The sequence below is a fragment of the Toxoplasma gondii genome, chromosome Ib (assembly GCF_000006565.2).
Source record: "Toxoplasma gondii ME49 chromosome Ib, whole genome shotgun sequence".
NCBI lineage: Eukaryota > Apicomplexa > Conoidasida > Eucoccidiorida > Sarcocystidae > Toxoplasma > Toxoplasma gondii.
Genome location: NC_031468.1, coordinates 407,104 through 424,433, shown reverse-complemented (window position 1 = coordinate 424,433; position 17,330 = coordinate 407,104). Strand labels below are relative to the sequence as shown.

Here is a 17,330-nt window from a genome sequence, read left to right as displayed (position 1 = left end):
CAGCTCTTACAAACAACATCTCCTTGCAGGGTCGTAGACTCTAGATCTGTGAGTGTGTCCATGTCTCCAGTTCAAATGCATTCGCGATTCCACTCATTTCTGAAACAGCTGGAAGAAAAGGAAATTGACAGCGTGTCGGGGAAGCCGTCGTCCTTTTTCTTGCAGATTCCAGCAAAGAACGTAGCCTGCACTGAGTGTGCTTCTCCCTTGCATGCGGCCCTGTCGTGTGCACGATTGCACAGAAGACACGCAAGGTGGGAACCGTTTGAGTCTTGAAGCAGTGCTCGAAGGGACTAGAGCCAGTGTCGGAACACAGTATTTCACTGACGCTCTCACGGTCAAGCTTGCCCTATTTTTTTACTTTGAGAATGCCACACTGCTTTTAAAAGTCACTTTTGGCTTTCCCGGGGAGACGGCGGGCAGAACGCGCACCGGGATATCAACACATGACAGGCAGAGTGCTCAGGGCAGGAAGACCTGCTCTGTTGCCGTGCGGCAGACCGACTGCTATTACTGCATCTAAATTTGGGTTGGCTCGCTTTCCCCTGAATAGAGAATTGCCGAAAGTGCGAGTGTTCACTCGCTGTTTCTTTCCGGTTGTACACTCTGTGTTGAGCAGACCACTGCTGCCCCCTGTATTCCTTCAAACGCATTTGCGAACTACTGAGCAAAGGGCGAAAGCAATCCTGTAGACAGGTGAAGAAACTGCAAAGTGAAAACACGCTCAGAAAGGACGCCGACGAGACCGGGAGATAGAGGATTAGTTGAAGAAGCTGCAGAGAGCGAGGGAAGGAGAGACAGGGAGACCGCGACGCAGAACTCGACTCTGTGAAAGACAGGGACGGAGCAACGGAGTAAAAGACAGCGACAGGGAGAGAAAGAAATCAACAGAGTAAAGCATCGCGAAACGGACGAGACAGAGGAGAGCAGCATCCAGCTAGTCAAATTGCTGAGGCCTCGCAGGACAGTGCGTCGGCGATTCCTAAGTGGCTCCCACGCCCCTGCGTTCACATGGCTGTCTCAAACGAAGGTGTAAAAAAACGGTCGAGGGAACTCGAAACGCCACAGGCGCTGAGTGTGGACTGCAGCTGCGTTTCTGTCCACGTTAAAAAGAGATAAAGCAGAAGAAAAGCATTTGTTCGTCGAGGCCCTTCGACAAGCAGCAGGCACACAGCCTTGGGAGTCGCGAGGGCGGCCGGCGGTGAATCCGCCATCCAGAAAGGGGAGGCAAAACGATAAAAAGAGGCGAAAGTAAAGAGAGAAGCGAAAGACAAGGAAAAAGAGAAACTCAGGGAAAAGAGAAAAAAGAGACACGCGCCACGCTGTGCAACGGTTCCTAGCCCGCGATAAACGAACTTCAAACAACAAAGGAAGGAAAACGGAAATTCCACACTCAGTCGCGCGGGACCAACAAAAGAGCTATCTGTCCTGCTTAAACAATAACCGCACAAACGACCACAGCAGCTTCAAACAAGAGCGAGACGGGACGACCAGTGTGTCGGACTAGGTAACCCTTCCTTTTCGAGGGAGCTGCGTCATCAAAACACGAAGACATTCATATCGTTTGACCTTTCTCGAGCTCTTAACGCATGGCTCTCCGTCGCCTGTGAAGCTTCTGTGTTTGTAGGCTTGTCTCACGCTCCGTGACTGGCTTGACTTGAAACCTGAAGCGGTCTTCGCTCGTCACAGAGTCTGCTACTCTTCTAGTTCCCGTTTTGCTCAGTGACTCTTCGTACAGGACCGAAGAGGCTGTTCAGTGCGTCATCGTTGATTTTCCCCACGATGCTTCTGCTGCTCATCTGAAGAGCCAGCCGGACTGACTCTGCCGCCTGAGCAAAGACATCGACAGACGAATACTGCCAAATAACTTCTCTTCAGTCGAAACGCCACCCTTATTCACACGCGCGCGTATCACCGGGACCCTGCTGTTCACGCATGTCCGTCCAACCGTTCTCCGGCTTAGAGCAACCGTGAATTACCCTCCTTCCCCCCCCCCCCCGGAAAGTTCCGGTTTCTTTCATCTCCGTTGTGCGCGCCGCACGCGTCGAACGATACCAAGAGAGTTCGCTAATGCCGCTGCAGAAGAGAAGAGAGCAGATGGACAGTACCCCATCTCTACACTCTTCTTCGTCTGCAGGGTGTGCGGCCCTCGTCGTTTTCCTAATTCTCAAAATGCGTGTCAGCTCCGGAACTGTCGGCACTCAACTACGTACTGCCACGATCCAGGAACGTTCACACGTGATGTAAGCAAAGAGAAGACTGTGATTGATCTCTGAGAAAAACGACGAGAAACCGCCCCAGTTATTCGACAAACAAGACGTTGTGTCCTCTGCCGCACAATCAGACTGCTTAACGTCGGGAACCGTAACACTGTCAAAGTCACAGTCCGGAATCGGCGCGAGTCAGAACAAAGAGAGAGACGTGACGTCAATGGCGCTCGAAGCTTGTAGAGCGTACGCTCAACTCGAACCGTTGCTTCCAGGATTTTTCGATGTCTCCCTCTCTAGCCCAGACGACGCACCGTGCGGCTCTGTTGCGTTCTCCGAATTCGATGTCACATTACACTGGCCAAATAGACACCGCCGCATCAGTTGCTGACGGATTCAACTTGCCAATTATCCCTCCTTGGACGGCAAGTCTAGCGAAAGATCCCTTTGCGCTCCGTTTGAAAATTCCGTGGTTCCTTTTTTTCCTTTCAAAAACTCACTGAGGCAGCAGGCGCGCTTCCTGCGTCGCTTCCGAAGCGACTCCGTCGTCCCGTGCTCTGCAGTCGTTTTCTGCACGAAACCGAAGAAAACGTCAAACTGCATGCAGCGATTAGAAAAACAGGCACAGGGACAAACCACACCAACGAGTCTCCAGACGGGGCAGGAACGTACGCCGAACGGAAACACAGCAACATATTTGCGAAGGAAGCAAGGCGTAGGGCAGTGTGACGGAAACGAAGATCTGCTCAGCCTCGTCACCAGCTGTTCCATTCTGTCTCTGCTTTCTACATCGGCATCGCGACTGTTCGACTGACAGTGTGAATTCAACGCTGAAGTCGACATAAGCTCGGATAACCAGAAAGCATCTAAATATATGCATGTTAATTCGTGTTTATTGCTGTTTATATACTCGCGTATACGGGAATTTGTTCCTGCATATTCAGATAAATGACTGCATTTCAATATATATATATATGTAGATGTATGTAGACTCATTTACGTCTACTTTCTTGAAAATAAATATGTGTGTCTGTATGTGCATGTGGGCGTACAAAATTCTGCAAAGGACCAAGTGTATACATATATACAAATATATATATATATATATATATATATATATATATACAAACATATATATATATATATATGCCATTAGATTCTTGCACGGCGCTTGTGAGGGCCGTAGGTTCTTTCGCTCTCTTTTGCCGCTGGCAGGTGCGTCCGACTACACCTCTCGAGAGGACAGAGACTTAAGGGCACCGAATGGAGTCTTCCAGTGGGGTCGCTGTGCCGCGTCGTACCGCTTGGATTGATTAAGCATCATCTCCCTTTCCCGGAGTTTCTTCTCCTTCAACCGTCGGTGCACGAGAGGCATCACGTCTTTCGTCAGCTCGTCCCTGATCAAAAAATGGGACCTCTCGCGAGAAAAATCTGAGGTTCTCTTCCTCGTGTTGGGCGATTGATAAACACCACAGACTTCTCCGATGCAGGCGCTTTCCCCGTGCACAGAGGCATCGGACTATTAGGAAACTGAATTCCTGTTCTGGCGTTGGACTCTTGAGCACGCAGGGGGCTACATCACTGGCTTCCAGCTGTCGATTCAAAACCAAAGTCACGTGCATCCTTCGTCTTCTGACTCTTATGAATGGCAGCAGAAACACCTCGCGCCATCCGAGACATCCATTCCACTACCTATGTTTTGAACTCTGAGAGCGTCGAGCGTCAGCCTCTTGGTGCCTGCCTTACGAAATCTCTAGCACCCCCGGTCTGGGATTCCACCCACGGTGGCATCTCCTCTGTATGAGGATCGCCTCTTGGTTGACCTCGTCCCTGTCTTCCGATGCGTCTTCCTAGTTTGCACCCTTCTTACCAGATAAGAGCCTTTGCTCGCTGTTCGCTTTCACTCAGAAACATGGCACGAATTTCTTCTTCGGCCGAGTCGTCGTCCTCCTCTCCCCTCTCCGTTGACCCTACAGTCTCCGTGTCTCCAAACCGGCCGCCTCCACTTCTGACGCTTCTGCTTTCTTCACTGTCCTCGCAAGAAGCTCTGGAAACAACGCCAGAGAGAATGGAAGAAGAAGCAGAAGAAGAAGAGACAGAAGAAGACGCAGACGACGAAGCAGAAGCCGGAACGTCGGAACAGCGAAGGCGACAGCCGTGAGTTCCACTGGGAGGCGGTAGGTCTTCACTGCCAGCCTGATGTTCATAGATGTCACATGGCAATGGCAAACCTGGGACGGGGCATGAAACAAGGCGAAAAGCTTCTTTCGAGATCGTTGCATTTCCGTGAACCATCCAGTGAAAACTCGGGTCGGCCGGACATGCGTTTGTCACAGAACGCGTGCTTCGATAGCTCTGGTGTCTCCACAGGTTGCTGAGTAGACATCCGCCCGAACAGCAAAGCTGAAGAAAGGGTGCATGCGTCTCTAGTGATAAGTAACATATCCACGGGAATGAAGAGCGAGAAACATCAGCCGCATCAAGCATAATAAAGGATGAAGGACAAGCAAAGTGAAGTCTTCACACTCGAAAACGGCGCGCTTCTTTTCTCTGCGCCTGTCACCAGCACCACAATGACCCTCACAGGGCTTCCTCAGCAACAGAGAGCGTAAAATCTGCTCAAAGGCCGTGGCAGGTGGTAGGACACTGGACCTCCATGAGTACAGTGTAGTTTCGGTGTGCATCGGTCCCCGAAATTTTTTCCTTGGTTGACATGACACAGAGGGAACGACCTTTCCCGAGACATTGAGTCATTAGCTCACGTCTGTTATCGGACAGTGAACTACACATTTCACTCGCGTGTTTCTGTTCTGGCGACTACCGTTGTCCCTTGCAAAAAAATCACTTGTAGAGAAAACACAGTCTTAATAAGGTGACAGAACCCACTCAGGCGCCCACCTACACGTGTATGTTGTTGAATAAGCTGAGTCTGAGGCTCGAGATACTATTTACTTTGAACGGGATAGCCTTCAACGGCCTGCCGAAGGTCCTAAGGTGCTTCGCCCCGACTTTGTCAAAAAGCGATCGTCACCAAAAAGAGATGCGCGAACACACCCAACATCCGTCGAGAGACTGTGAATCGCATTCATGCGGCAGTCGGTATGCCTTTCCTTTCTTTAAAAATAAAAGAACGACGTCACCCACGACTACAGTATCAAGAGCTTGCCAGCAAAGATTCTCTCCTCTGTGCATTTCCACGAACGAAGATCTGTGCCACCTCAAAGTGCTCTGGCAACACAAGCGAAGCTGGATCCCAGGAGACGTTGCTCACTTGCTATCGCTCTAGGAGAAGCGGCTCGTCTACTCGTAAGACGATAATCCTCTTAACTAGGACACACACATCGCATCTGTCATCAGCATTCGAGGCTAGAGGACGAGCGTACGCGCGGGATGTATACCTGCAGGGTTCCTAGAACAAGTGTGAGGAGAAGATATGTACATCTATTTTGAGGGGCATAGCTCATGAAGCGAAAGATAAAACGAATGCAGAGCGGCAGATGTAAACCAGCTATGCGTTATGAAAACAACACGATGAAATGCACTAGAACGAAGAGGATGCACACCCATTGTGATCCAGCCAAAAGAAGGCCAGAGAAAATGTAATCAAAACAACGGTACTCACCTGCCCCGTTCCCGAGGCGTCCAACGAGAGAGTTCGTCCTTCCTCAGCTCCGCCACTTTCTCCAGCAGTGCGGTGCGTGTCGCGGCTTTCTCCCGCAACGCTTGCATCAAGCGAAACGTCTGTCTGAGTTCCAAAGTCCTCTCGACACGAGGCAGACGTTGACTGCGATAGATTGCTCTGCACGCGTCCATCGAGCGCAGAGGCCATGCGCCCAGCCAGCATCAGAATGTCTTCTGGCGAAGGAGCCTAACCGAGGAAACAGAGAACGCAGACGAGAACAAGGTCGGTCGACAGAAATGCAGCCACCTTGTCAGCGGCGACGCGCGTGCGTGGAGTCTCGGCGACACTCCAGATTGCCACCCTCTCGCTGTCTGTACTTGTCTCTTTCGCGTTGGAGAGCAAAGAGAAGACGGCCCTACTGAACTGCTCAAGACAGCTAAAAGGGATGGACTTCCATGTCCTACGTCATGAAGGTTATTTCACCTCTGCTCTAGAAAATCAGCGACACTTGGAGAGTTGCGTTTTTCCTCTGTCTTCCTCCCCATGCCCGCCTCATCCGGCATTCGATCTCAAGTCACAGTGTCTTCCTGTCGTTAAATTGAAGCGGGTGCAGCGTGTCACCTTCCTAGCCCCCTCTATTTCCTCTGTCTCCGTTGTCTCCTCTGTCACCGCTGTCTTGCTGTCTCCGATGTCTCCGCCGTCGCGTCACCCTCGTCAACCTCCGCTACCTCTTCTTTCGTTCCCCGCATTGCGCACTGGTCTGTGCTTCCTCTTGGTCGCCCCCTTCCACACTGTCTCACCTCCTTGCAAAGGAGCTCAGTGTCGAGGTGTAAATTCCCCACGGCGGCAAACTCGGCGAAGCGTTTCGGTCCGGAGTCTCCGCAGACAGTGGCGAGAGACACGTCCTCCCCTTCCTCTGTCTCTCTTCTGTTGCTTTCTCCGTTTTCTCCCTGTTCGGCTCCGTTTGCTTCTGCGGGCTCGTCGCTCTCCTCCTCGCTGCGCATTCTCGCCTTCTTCTCTTCAGGCACCGTCGACGGCAACGCCGGAACTGCGGGAGAGTCCGTGAGCGCAAGGGTCTCTTCTTCTTTCTTCTGCATCAACTTCAGTTTCCGCCGGTACGCTTTTATGCGACACGGCGGCTGCGCTTGGCTAGGCAGGGAAAGAAGATCGGTAGACTCAAAGTCGGCCACTGCCAGCTGTGCTGTCGCCGTCTGCTTGAACTCCTGCAGGCGTCGATTCACTGTCGGGCCTGAAACACGAACAATCTGCAGATTGCGGAAAAGAAAACAACACCAGAGGCGAGACGGGGAGGGATGATGGGAGGAAGGAAGCCGGGCCGGGGGGAAGACGCAGGAAGAAACGAACGAGGGGAATGAGGGCAGGATTGTCAGGGCGAGGCCCAGGCAAACCGCGGAGACGACTGGAAAGGAAGGCAGTCGTCCACACAGGACAGGGTCAACTGCCACCGCAGAGAAAGCGAGATGCAGCAGTGGAAAGGGAGCTCCACACTAGCGTCCCACCCCGCACGCCACAACTCGAGGAGAAAGGCACACGAGCGCGAAATGGAGACAAAACGATAACGAGGAAGACCAAAGCTCAGAAGGCGATTCACCCTCATCGTTCTTCCAGCAGCAAGCGAGAAGACTACGTCTGCACCCAGCGGTGTATCTGTCCACCCGAAACGCAGCCATGCGCTTCCTTAACACACTGCGCGTTCAACGACCCTCAACGGCTACGCGGCGCGTGAGTTTCATGCTTTCTGAGGTCATCTGAGAGTACATAGAAGACTGGTGAAAAAGACAAAGAGAGCGTCACGACCGCGTAGACACGGAGACGCGAGAATGGACGCCTACATGTGCAATGTCCTCTGCATTCATTTGGAAGTTGTGGTAGCGCGCAGCAATCAGCAGCGCTGCTCCACAGAGGCCCATTGGACGTCGGCCCGTGCTGATCCAGTCTCTGTTCATTGCCTGCGAGAGGAGATTACAAAGAGCAGAACGCAGCACGAAAGCGAGGATCAGCCAGTCTACACTGAGGACGAAACCGACGAGGAGCAACGACAGCAGAAGACCAGGCAGACACGCTGTGGCGCAGAGCAGACGTTTTGACGAACGACTCTGCACGGGAGCATGTTGCTGGATGGTGAAAAGAAGAGCGAAACGCGTCCTGAAGAGGCCTCACGAAGAGTACACACGGGAAGGGCAAATGCATCTTCTGGGAGAGACTGCCCGCTAGGAAAAAGGCGACGCTGGCAGAACAAAGTGCTGCTTCTTTGGTGGCGGTGAAGACTGGTTTCGAACTGGGTCTTGCGGAACGAAAAACGCAGTGACCCGACACAGGTAGGTGTGTGCAACAGAACTAAAACGACAATCCGACGAGCCTGTATACTCGGATACTAGCTTGCGTACACACGCTAAACAAGCAAATGTTCATTCTGGTTTCCTCATGTCTCCCGCGAGTCTCGTTCCCGGGAACAGAACTTCTCAGTTGAAGAACCGACGTCTGCACACAAGCTAGGAAACGGCCATGCCACTCACTCTGATCATTTCCAGCCTGATCCTTGGCTGCTGGAGAGTGACTGCAGATGACCAAAACTGTGTCAGGGTATCCTTGAGAGCTGTTATAAAGCACAGTTCCTTCTATGTGGCAACAAAGAGTTTCGACCGTCCTCGGCAGAACTCATCTCCATGGGGAAGTGTGAAGGTGAATGGGTCGTACCAGCCATCCAGCACGGACAGCTTGAATAAGGAAACAAAGAGTTGCACATGAAAACGACTCACCTGAATCAGACGAACTCCGGTCTGCGCAACTGTGTGAGTCTTGTCTCCAAGTTGCATTTGACAAGCGAAGCGTTCGAGGAACAGAGACGGATCGACGTGGGGAACTTGGAGGTGGAGGACGCGAAGCAGCTTCATGAAGACCTAGAAAGCACACCGACGGGAAACCACAGAGAAAAGGGGAACCAGCAAACGTGGACGGAAAGCAGGAAAGGAAAGAGAAACCCAGCGTGCAGGAACGAGAAGACACGAGACAGAAGGAACCGAAGTCGCGGAGGTGTGAACGGAGAACACAAGAGGAAAGAGCACCCTTAGAAGCGCCAGAAGAACGCAGCCAGGCAGAAGATACAGAACCTCGCCGATATAACAGAAGAATCCAAGAAGGCAGAAGAAACAGAGCCACTCGGTGGAACGAGGAAAACTGCAGCCCTTAAGACACTCCTCCTTCTCGAGTAAAACCGCACCTCAAAACAGGGCAGAAAAAGCGAAGGCGAGACAGACGAACCTGCAGCGGGCGACACTGCAGGACGCGGACGAAAACTGAAGAACTTAGAAACGGAACGGGGCAGTCGAGACGTGCGAGACACAAGGAGACACCAAGAAGCAGAAACAGGGAGAGAAAAAGTATTGCCTTTGGAGACATTGAAAGAAAATAAAAATGCAAAGAGCAGCTCACCTGGCCGAGAGCGCGAACGTTTGTCCTGAAGAAACAGAGAATGCCTCATGAATGCAAAGAAATAAATCGTCGAGAAGAGGGAATGCACGCGGGAGAGACAGGGTTAGCTCTTCCTAGGGTCTGCACCAAAGAGACTGCTTCACTTGCCGGCCTCAGATCCACTGGCCACATTTCGCGTCATGGAGTACTGACGAATTAAACTCGGGAAGGCAAAGCTAGAAGATCAGGTCGCCGTCCGAGATAGGAGACGACATGAACACTGCAACACCACAGATCTTGGAAACACAGATACTCTCGCCACCGCGCAGTCTGCGAGAAACAACCACATCCCCCTAAGAAGAAAGAAGTCGAGACTCTGTTTTATATGCTACACACTAACTGCCTGGCTTAACACAGACCGATTAAGGCATCCCGGGATATTTGAGATTCTGCTGCGTTCTTCATGATCACATGGAGAGCAGTGGGAGCTCGCAAAACTAACGCATCCGTGACTCTGTCAGAATCTGCACCCAGCGTGGCGACCATCATCCAGAACTTGACAGTGCGAATCGAACAGAGACGCCAGAGGCCCTAGGACACTGTTCGTATTCAGGGCAAACGCACACTAGGCGCAGAAGCTGAAACACAAATCGAAAGAGACCTCCCCCCCTGTCAAACAGACAAAGGCGAGGACGTCAAATGGCTCTAGACAGAAAACGCATGCGATTCGAGCGTTTTGACCCTCTGAAGGGTGGTAAAAGACTCCACGGGTCGACATGGGACCCGGAGGAACAGTTTCGTTTACGTAGAGCACAGGCTGTTCTTGGTTTCAAATAGAGCGAGTGTCAGCGTTAACGCGTCTCTGCGTCGCTGCTTCCTCGACACGGACGACAGTCTCAACTCGAATCGAGGACACGAAGTGTGTGGAGCGTTCTAAGAGAGAGAAGAAGCATAAAAAAAGAGGAGGTCGCTTTAGTTCTTGAGGAAGAACGAGAGAAGGTTTTCCGTTCTCTCTACAGAGTTGGCACTACGAACAAACTGACTGGCAAAGAAGTTGAACGCGGCACCACGAAAATAAGAATTCGCACCTGGGCAATGACCCCGTGCGCGCGCTGCTCCCGCGAGAACGAGACCCGTAAGCCGTATGCATGTAGACATGAACGATGTAGTATTAGGAAACTCCTGGACGTGGTCGACAAGAAACTTGTTTCTTTTTCTCACCTCAGGACGTCGCAGAAATCGATCAGAAGATGCGGGGTACGTTCTCGGCGACAAATGGCGTAAAGACAAGCCGAAGCAACGAGCACCGAGCGTCGTCCGAGCGTGAAGTTTCTCTGAGTTGCCATGAGGTAGAGGCGATGAGCTGAGGAAATGTGCTGCTGCGATGAAAGTCGAAGGCGCTCTGAAAAGAACAAGACGCAGTCGTGGAACATGACGTTTCAAACACCTCACCCTTCCGCATCGGGGGTGATGTACACTCTTGGAGAACTTTGCGTCGGTGTTTCGACCTATGCTTGTTATCGAGCTTAAGCGTACATGTGGCGAACCGTGAATCGCCGGAGTTCCTCGATCCCACCTCGTGGCTGTCAACACAGCCTAGGACCCCAACAGATCGAAACACCGACAGTCAAAAAGCTTGTCTAAAGAGAAGCGACGCCCGGTGAAGCAGACGCTCGCTGGACTCTCTAGACTCCCGGGAGTGCAAACGTGCAGCCACGAGAGCCCTGCACCGCGAGGCACAACGAAAGAGCGACAAAAGCTTAGGAGGTAGTGGGCGAAGAAGTCGTGTCACCAAAGCGAACAAACGCCGCTGTCTGGCGAGGAGAAATCGGCCACAGAGAGACTGATATGTAGCTCTAACTCTCCTGAGTGGAACGTCCGTGGAGCGTCTCCTGCAGTGAGCGTACGCGTGTCACAGCGTCATCACCGCACGAGAAAGCAGAAGCCTCTATCTGAGAGAAAGGAATTCTTTCTGAATTCAGACAGGCTAAACCGGTCGAGACACGCGAAATTGAACTCCGTTTCGCGAATATGAACTCTCGCCCTGAACTAAAGCTTTCAGCGCTAAAACAGCAGTGCATGTCCATATGCAGACAAAGCGTTTTAGCTGTTGGGGATAAACAGAGCGGCAGAAACGGAGAGACGCGAATGCACTGTTTCGCATTCGGCACGTGGTGTTTCACGGGTGGTGCCTCTAACTGTTTCTTCAGCAGCACGGTCACACGCAGTCTGCGTTTTGATGGTTTTCCATTTATTTCTAGCTTCCGCGAGGATGAATGAGAGACCGAACAAGCAAGTGGACACAAACCATCGTGGAAGCAAAAGTTTCCACCAGCCACACTGAACGGCAGACATCCACTTGCGGAAGGTCGCATCGGCCAACATGCGTTCGCTGACGGATGCACGGAAGGACAGAAGTGACCCGAAGTCCACAGACAAATGACAGCTGAGTTGTCGAACACTCGCACACTGCTTGAACAGCAAATGTCTGTGTTACAAAGACGGGATGGAACGCGTTTGAGTTCTGAGAGGCACTGCGTGTCAGAGAAGCAGCGCGACAACTCTTACCTGCGATAGACTGAATGTTGTTGAATCCTCTCTGGAGAGTCTGTTCTCGGCTGTCACCGCCTCCACCAACACCTGCTCTCAGGCCGCGTCCCGCTCCAGTGCAACTCGAGACAAACTGTCCGACCTGAAACAGCGGTCGAAGAACAGCAAAACAACACGGTCCGCCAAGAAAGAAAGGCGAGCAGAGTCGAAGGTGTGACCGCCCTTCTTCCTCCGCACACAACGACATGAAGAAGTCGCCACAGTGGGCTGCATGCCCTTGTCACACGCCACGAGTGCGGCTCTGAAGCTCGCGCCATACATGAGCCTCTCAAAGTCTAGAACGAAGACAGGGAGAGACGGGAGCAGATAACTATAATTCGTCTTACATTCGTCACCTATGGGGATGTCCACTTGGGTCTTTCCAAATCAACTAAAACTGCAAGCAACGATGTTTTTTGCGAGCATGCATACAGTGTAGAAAAACACGCTACGGTGGGCATTCAGTTCCGTTTACATCCTGGCCATACACAAAGAGCGACGCACACTTGCATGCATTTGAACACAGAAATACACGCAACCCGAGAGGTATCTTGGTTGTTCCGGGAAGCGCAACCAACACGGCGGTCTCGGAGTGGGTGTGTAGTGGAATAAAGCAAGCAACGTGCAGCCGAATAAAAGTGAGAAGCCGTCACTCTCCGACCAAAACACTCCTCATGCTCACAGAAGCGATGTAATTCAGACCGAGATTGGAGCAGCCTAGAAATCCCCTTTTTGCCAAAGGTCACGACAAAAACAGTCGAACTGGGAGACGATACACAGATGAAATTTCGCGACCTCGGAGTGCATCCGACTGTGCCTATCGGCCAGTGCCGCACAGTGGTCCTATTTCTCTCTAGCACGGGCAACGGAATCCAGCGCCGGCGTAGGACAGCTCTCGCATTAAACGTGAGACGAAACAACTTTCCCCGGCTCTGGAAAACACAGAAGGCATAAACAGTCCCGCCGCTTCGCGCGTTTGTCTGCGGCGTCGCCTTTTCTCCTACCATCGACACTCCACCACTGGAGGACTCGGCGAACTGGAGGCCGTCGACCAGTGTCAGATCCTCGAGCACCGTACCGCATCTGAAGGGCCGCAGAAGAGGCCGACACCCAAGTTGTTACTGGAAGCGAAACTGACACAGGATCGGATCTACTCGCATTCGACCCAACAGGGGTGGCAACCGCAGCTTCCCAGCAACCACAGGGAAGAACTGAGAAGAATCGAAACGCCTGCTCTTTTCGCTGTCTAGGGCACAGGGAAAGAATGCTCACGTGCAGCGAGCAAAGAGACGCTTATTTCCTGCCTTTCACACCTTAGTCACAATCAAGATTCTACGTAACAAAGTGTCTCTAGAAACAATACGAGCAGACCTCACACAGTGCATTCGTGCACTATCCACAGTTTCCAAAGTAACGCGAGAAGGAGCACCCTCAACCTCCTGCGAATGAACCTGAAATGAAGCACCCCAGCAGTTCGAGTGGATCGCGACTCATCGAGCGACGTGGACCAGAGAGAGAAACGAGAAGCGAGAAAGACGCGAGAAAAATGGAGAAAACAAAGGTTCTTCAGAACTGAAGAACCCTCAGTTTAACGTGCAGTATCTCCTCGTCAGAAACAGAGCTTATAGATGATCGTGTCTCAGAGACACGTTCTCTCGACACGACGGCAGAGATCCTTTGTGAAACGAGAAAACGGAAAAGGCGACACCGCTGGAAGAGGGGGGCGGCAGCGAAGACAAAAAGACGAAGAGAAAGAGAAAAGCGACCCCGACAAGGCGAGAGACGCAAACACAATGACAAGACACCCAGGGAGCGAAACAGATGAGGAGGAAGGTAGGGAGGCCATACATGCGAATTGCTTCTCCACTGCGTCAGTCAACGTCAAACCGCCCGACTGGACTTGTCTGCTTCGACTCACAGATTCAGCAACCCCAGCCTCAAGAGCCGCATCTACGCGTGGACCGGTTGACGACCACAAAGAGAAAGACGGAGAGCAATAAGGAAAGAAGGACAGAGAGAAAGAAGGACGGAGAGAAAGAAGGACAGAGAGAAAGAAGGACGGAGAGAAAGAAGGACGGAGAGAAAGAAGGACGGAGAGAAAGAAGGACGGAAAGAAGTATCACCTGCAACAAATGATTTCTCCTCGACTCTCGTTGGCCTCCAGCTCTGTGCTGCCACATGAGCGGCACGACTGACTCCTTTTCCCTCCTTCTTCTTCTCCCTCCCCTCTGCCCCCCGTGGGGAATCCGGAGTCCGCATGTCCGAAAAGCATTTTTTGAACTTCTGGAGGGCAGTAAAAATCAACTCGAAGAAGCGCCGAAAAAGCAGCTCGGAAAGGTCGACCCGCGCCCTGAAAGGAGTGACTGAAGGCGGGGCGGAACACGGCAGAAACGAGAGCAGAAGGAGACCAGCATGAGCGTGATGACGATGGCTCGAAACGAAGCTGAAGAAAGACAGACGTCGAGGAGAAGCAAAGTGTCACACGACGAGGTGACGACGAAGGAAAAGTAAGCGGAGAACGAGAAGTCGAGGCAGAAACGAACCTCTGAGGTCGTCTGACCTCTCGCATTCAGTGACGCTGCGGGCGAACGTGGAAGCGAAAGTAACGGAAATGACTTCTCTTTATCGCAAAGATTGCAGGTCCAGTGCGCAGAGAGACGCGTTACTGCCAGAACAGTCAAACGCGCGAACGGAGCGGAAGATTCGCATGCCCATCGAAGGCAGGCTCCGTGGACGGAAAGAAAACTTGCAGAGTCTCTGGAGTGACGGACTGCAGAAAAACGGTGGCCAGCAATACGTTGTTCACAGTTCAAAGTTTAGAAAGAAGACGAGAGTATCGGTAAAAAGCGCGGATGGATTCGACCACGCGGCCAGCATAGAAGAGAATTAAAAAGGAGAAATCCAGGTTTTCACACCAGTCTCGACTTTCGCCTATTCTCCGAACTTCCTTAGGGACTGGCAGAGACACTGCTGGGTCGGTAGATACGACAGAACAGTGCAAAGCAGTGAACGCTGTGCCCGCTGTGTAAATCGCACCGAATTCTTAGCGACAAATTTCTGTGAAGCCATGCAATCCGCCACAGTAGAAAGTGAAATAGAAGCCGCGCCGCTACCGGTCATGGGGCATGAGTCCGGAGAGAAAAGAGGATGAAATGAACGACCGTGGGTAAGGCTGTCGACGCCAGCTTTAGGGAAAAAAGCGTTCTTTCGTTGAAGAAAGTCTTTTAAAGAACAGTGAAGAGTAGGCGCTCTGCAGTCCTCAAGAGTCACCGACACAGCGGGAAAGAAGGATCGATTTACATTTTTTCATGGCTTGAGCAGGCAGAGAAGGTGAAAGCGAGACAGTGTGACGGTTGGTCGCTGTGGGAAAAGAAAAGGAATGGAAAGAAAGGACGTTTTGTAGAAAACTCCCAGGGCTTCGATACCCGTCAATACGTCAATACTTATAAGGCAACAAACGATAGGCGGCGCTACTTGGAGGAGACAGAAAGCGATCCCTACAATTCCTTTAACCCGAGAAAGCGGGAGGCATCGCTTAGAAAACCAAAGCATGGTGGATGAGAAAGAAAACGCGTCGAAATTATCGGACATAAAACAAGTTCTCGCTTCCAAGGTTGACGCAGGGTTCCCCGCCATCGGAGACGGGTGACTGCATGCGTTCCATGCGACGACGATACAACGCAGCTGTCTCTCAAAGAATGCCTTGTAACGTAGAAATAAAGATTTTCAAAGCGTACACCAGTAGTTCAACTACAAGTGTTTTTACACTCCCCAGAAGAAGCTTTCAAAGCATTCTGTATTGTACGGTCTCACTGACCCTACAGGCATCTGAGGAAATTTCTCTCGCTGTAAAGAGCTTTTTCTCTCGCCGTTAAACAAAGACCTTCAAGAGCTAATCCTCTAGTCCAACTCACAGTCTAGGTTCCTGAGGAAAGGGTCGTCTATAGAAACCTCTGAATCTCGTTCTATAATGTGTCAAAGGGAGTCTGGCTTCTGTCGTTTTCTTCGTTTGACCTCTGTCTGGAAAGCGTCACCAGCTAACGGCCGCGTCTCTGCGATACCTAGGTCGAAGGGTGCTTTTGTTTCGGAAGTAAGTGCGTGCTTGTTTAGTGCCCAGCCGCTTTCTTTTTTGGTGCCGAGCGCGCAACGAGACTGAGGGACTTACGGTAGCGCGGCACAGTCGGTACCCCGGTGAAAAGTCACTTTGTCGCCACAGAAACGAGGGTTTTTCTGCTTGCCACTTTCGGAGAAGTTCGACCGGGGAGAAGGCTTGGCAATACAAAGAAGGTTTCTCGTCCTGCGTCAATTTCAGATTTTGCGAAGAGATTGTTAGGTTTTAGGTTGCAAGCAAATACTCTGCATTCGACTCGAGTTCAAGTCGAGTACAAAGGAGCTGCATTCCGTGACAGGATGTTTCGTGGAGGCTTCTGTGGAGGTGGCATAATGTGTTTTGATGAGGGTTGTAACATCTGTAGAATCCCATAAAGTGGAGCCATACAAGTTGGAAACAGGTGCCAGGCCGCCAACAACTCGGTTTGCCGAAGTGAGTACCGTTTTATTTGTACATCTTGTGTCCGGATGTCAGTTTTTCAAAGGCAGCCTCATATCTGGAGTTACACACAGTATCCCACGTACTGCAGTATCTCTGTTTGTTCAATTCGAGTTACATCAATGTGGACACACAACCGCATCGAATATAGCGGAATGCTCTGAATGTGATATGAACGAAGTTAGGAGCTGCGCGGAACGGCGTTTTCCGTCTGTAAATTGTGATCGGGGGAGTGTTTCTCGGCTTGCTCTGACGGAGATTGCAGAAATTCATCTTCCCTTCTGTGATAGCTGCTGATGTCGTTGACCAGTCGTTTCGCTAGCAAGGTTTCGAGAAAACTCAGCATATCTGTGCGTCGATTCCGGGCGTGGTGCTTAGCGTATTTTATCGGTGTGTTGAAAATATGAGCTCTCACGAAACACGCAAGGGAGGCGCTCGGAAAAGTACATTTAACCTGTGACGGTCAGCTTGTACCAGAAAACAAACTTTTCACCTTTTGTGTGTTTGTGTAGAAATTACTCTGGGGATGACAAAAAACGGACACAGACCTCGCCAGCGAAAACGACAAGACATGGGTCGGTTTCGAGGCTTTCTACTGAAATCGAAAAGTATGTTTGTGCGGGGAAGTGGCACTGTGAATCGCCAATTCATCGTGCGCTTGTTTTTATGCGTACGTACATCAGGCTTTAGAAAGACTGAGTACTCACGAATGTCAATACGACAGAACTTTAATCCGGCACGGCGTCGAATGTCTCGCTTCTCTACCAACTTGGGAATTCGTTTCTGTCTTCAATTCGATGTCGTAGGATACTGACCTTCGACAGCCTTAGCTATCCTCATCCGTCTACTGGTGCGATGGTGTACAGCAACCACAAAAACGGTTCGTTGTCTGTCCGTATCTCAGCACATACCATTCTCGAATCTAACGCAT

General features: G+C 51.4%; 1 protein-coding gene across 1 annotated transcript; it reads right to left on the bottom strand.

The window, feature by feature from the left end:
- Positions 1-566: 566 nt before the first annotated feature.
- TFIIIB (transcription initiation factor TFIIIB) lies at positions 567-15,432 on the bottom strand. The gene is made up of 13 exons (XM_018779401.1): positions 13,974-15,432; positions 12,855-12,933; positions 11,830-11,953; positions 10,483-10,663; positions 9,283-9,307; positions 8,610-8,750; positions 7,683-7,799; positions 6,630-7,094; positions 5,830-6,075; positions 4,078-4,403; positions 3,509-3,604; positions 2,708-2,777; positions 567-1,829 (listed from the first exon to the last, which is right to left on the bottom strand). The coding sequence occupies exons 1-13, from the start codon at positions 14,417-14,419 to the stop codon at positions 1,704-1,706; spliced, it is 2,442 nt and encodes an 813-aa protein (XP_018638504.1). The 5' UTR covers positions 14,420-15,432; the 3' UTR covers positions 567-1,703.
- Between the last annotated feature and the right edge of the window lie 1,898 nt (positions 15,433-17,330).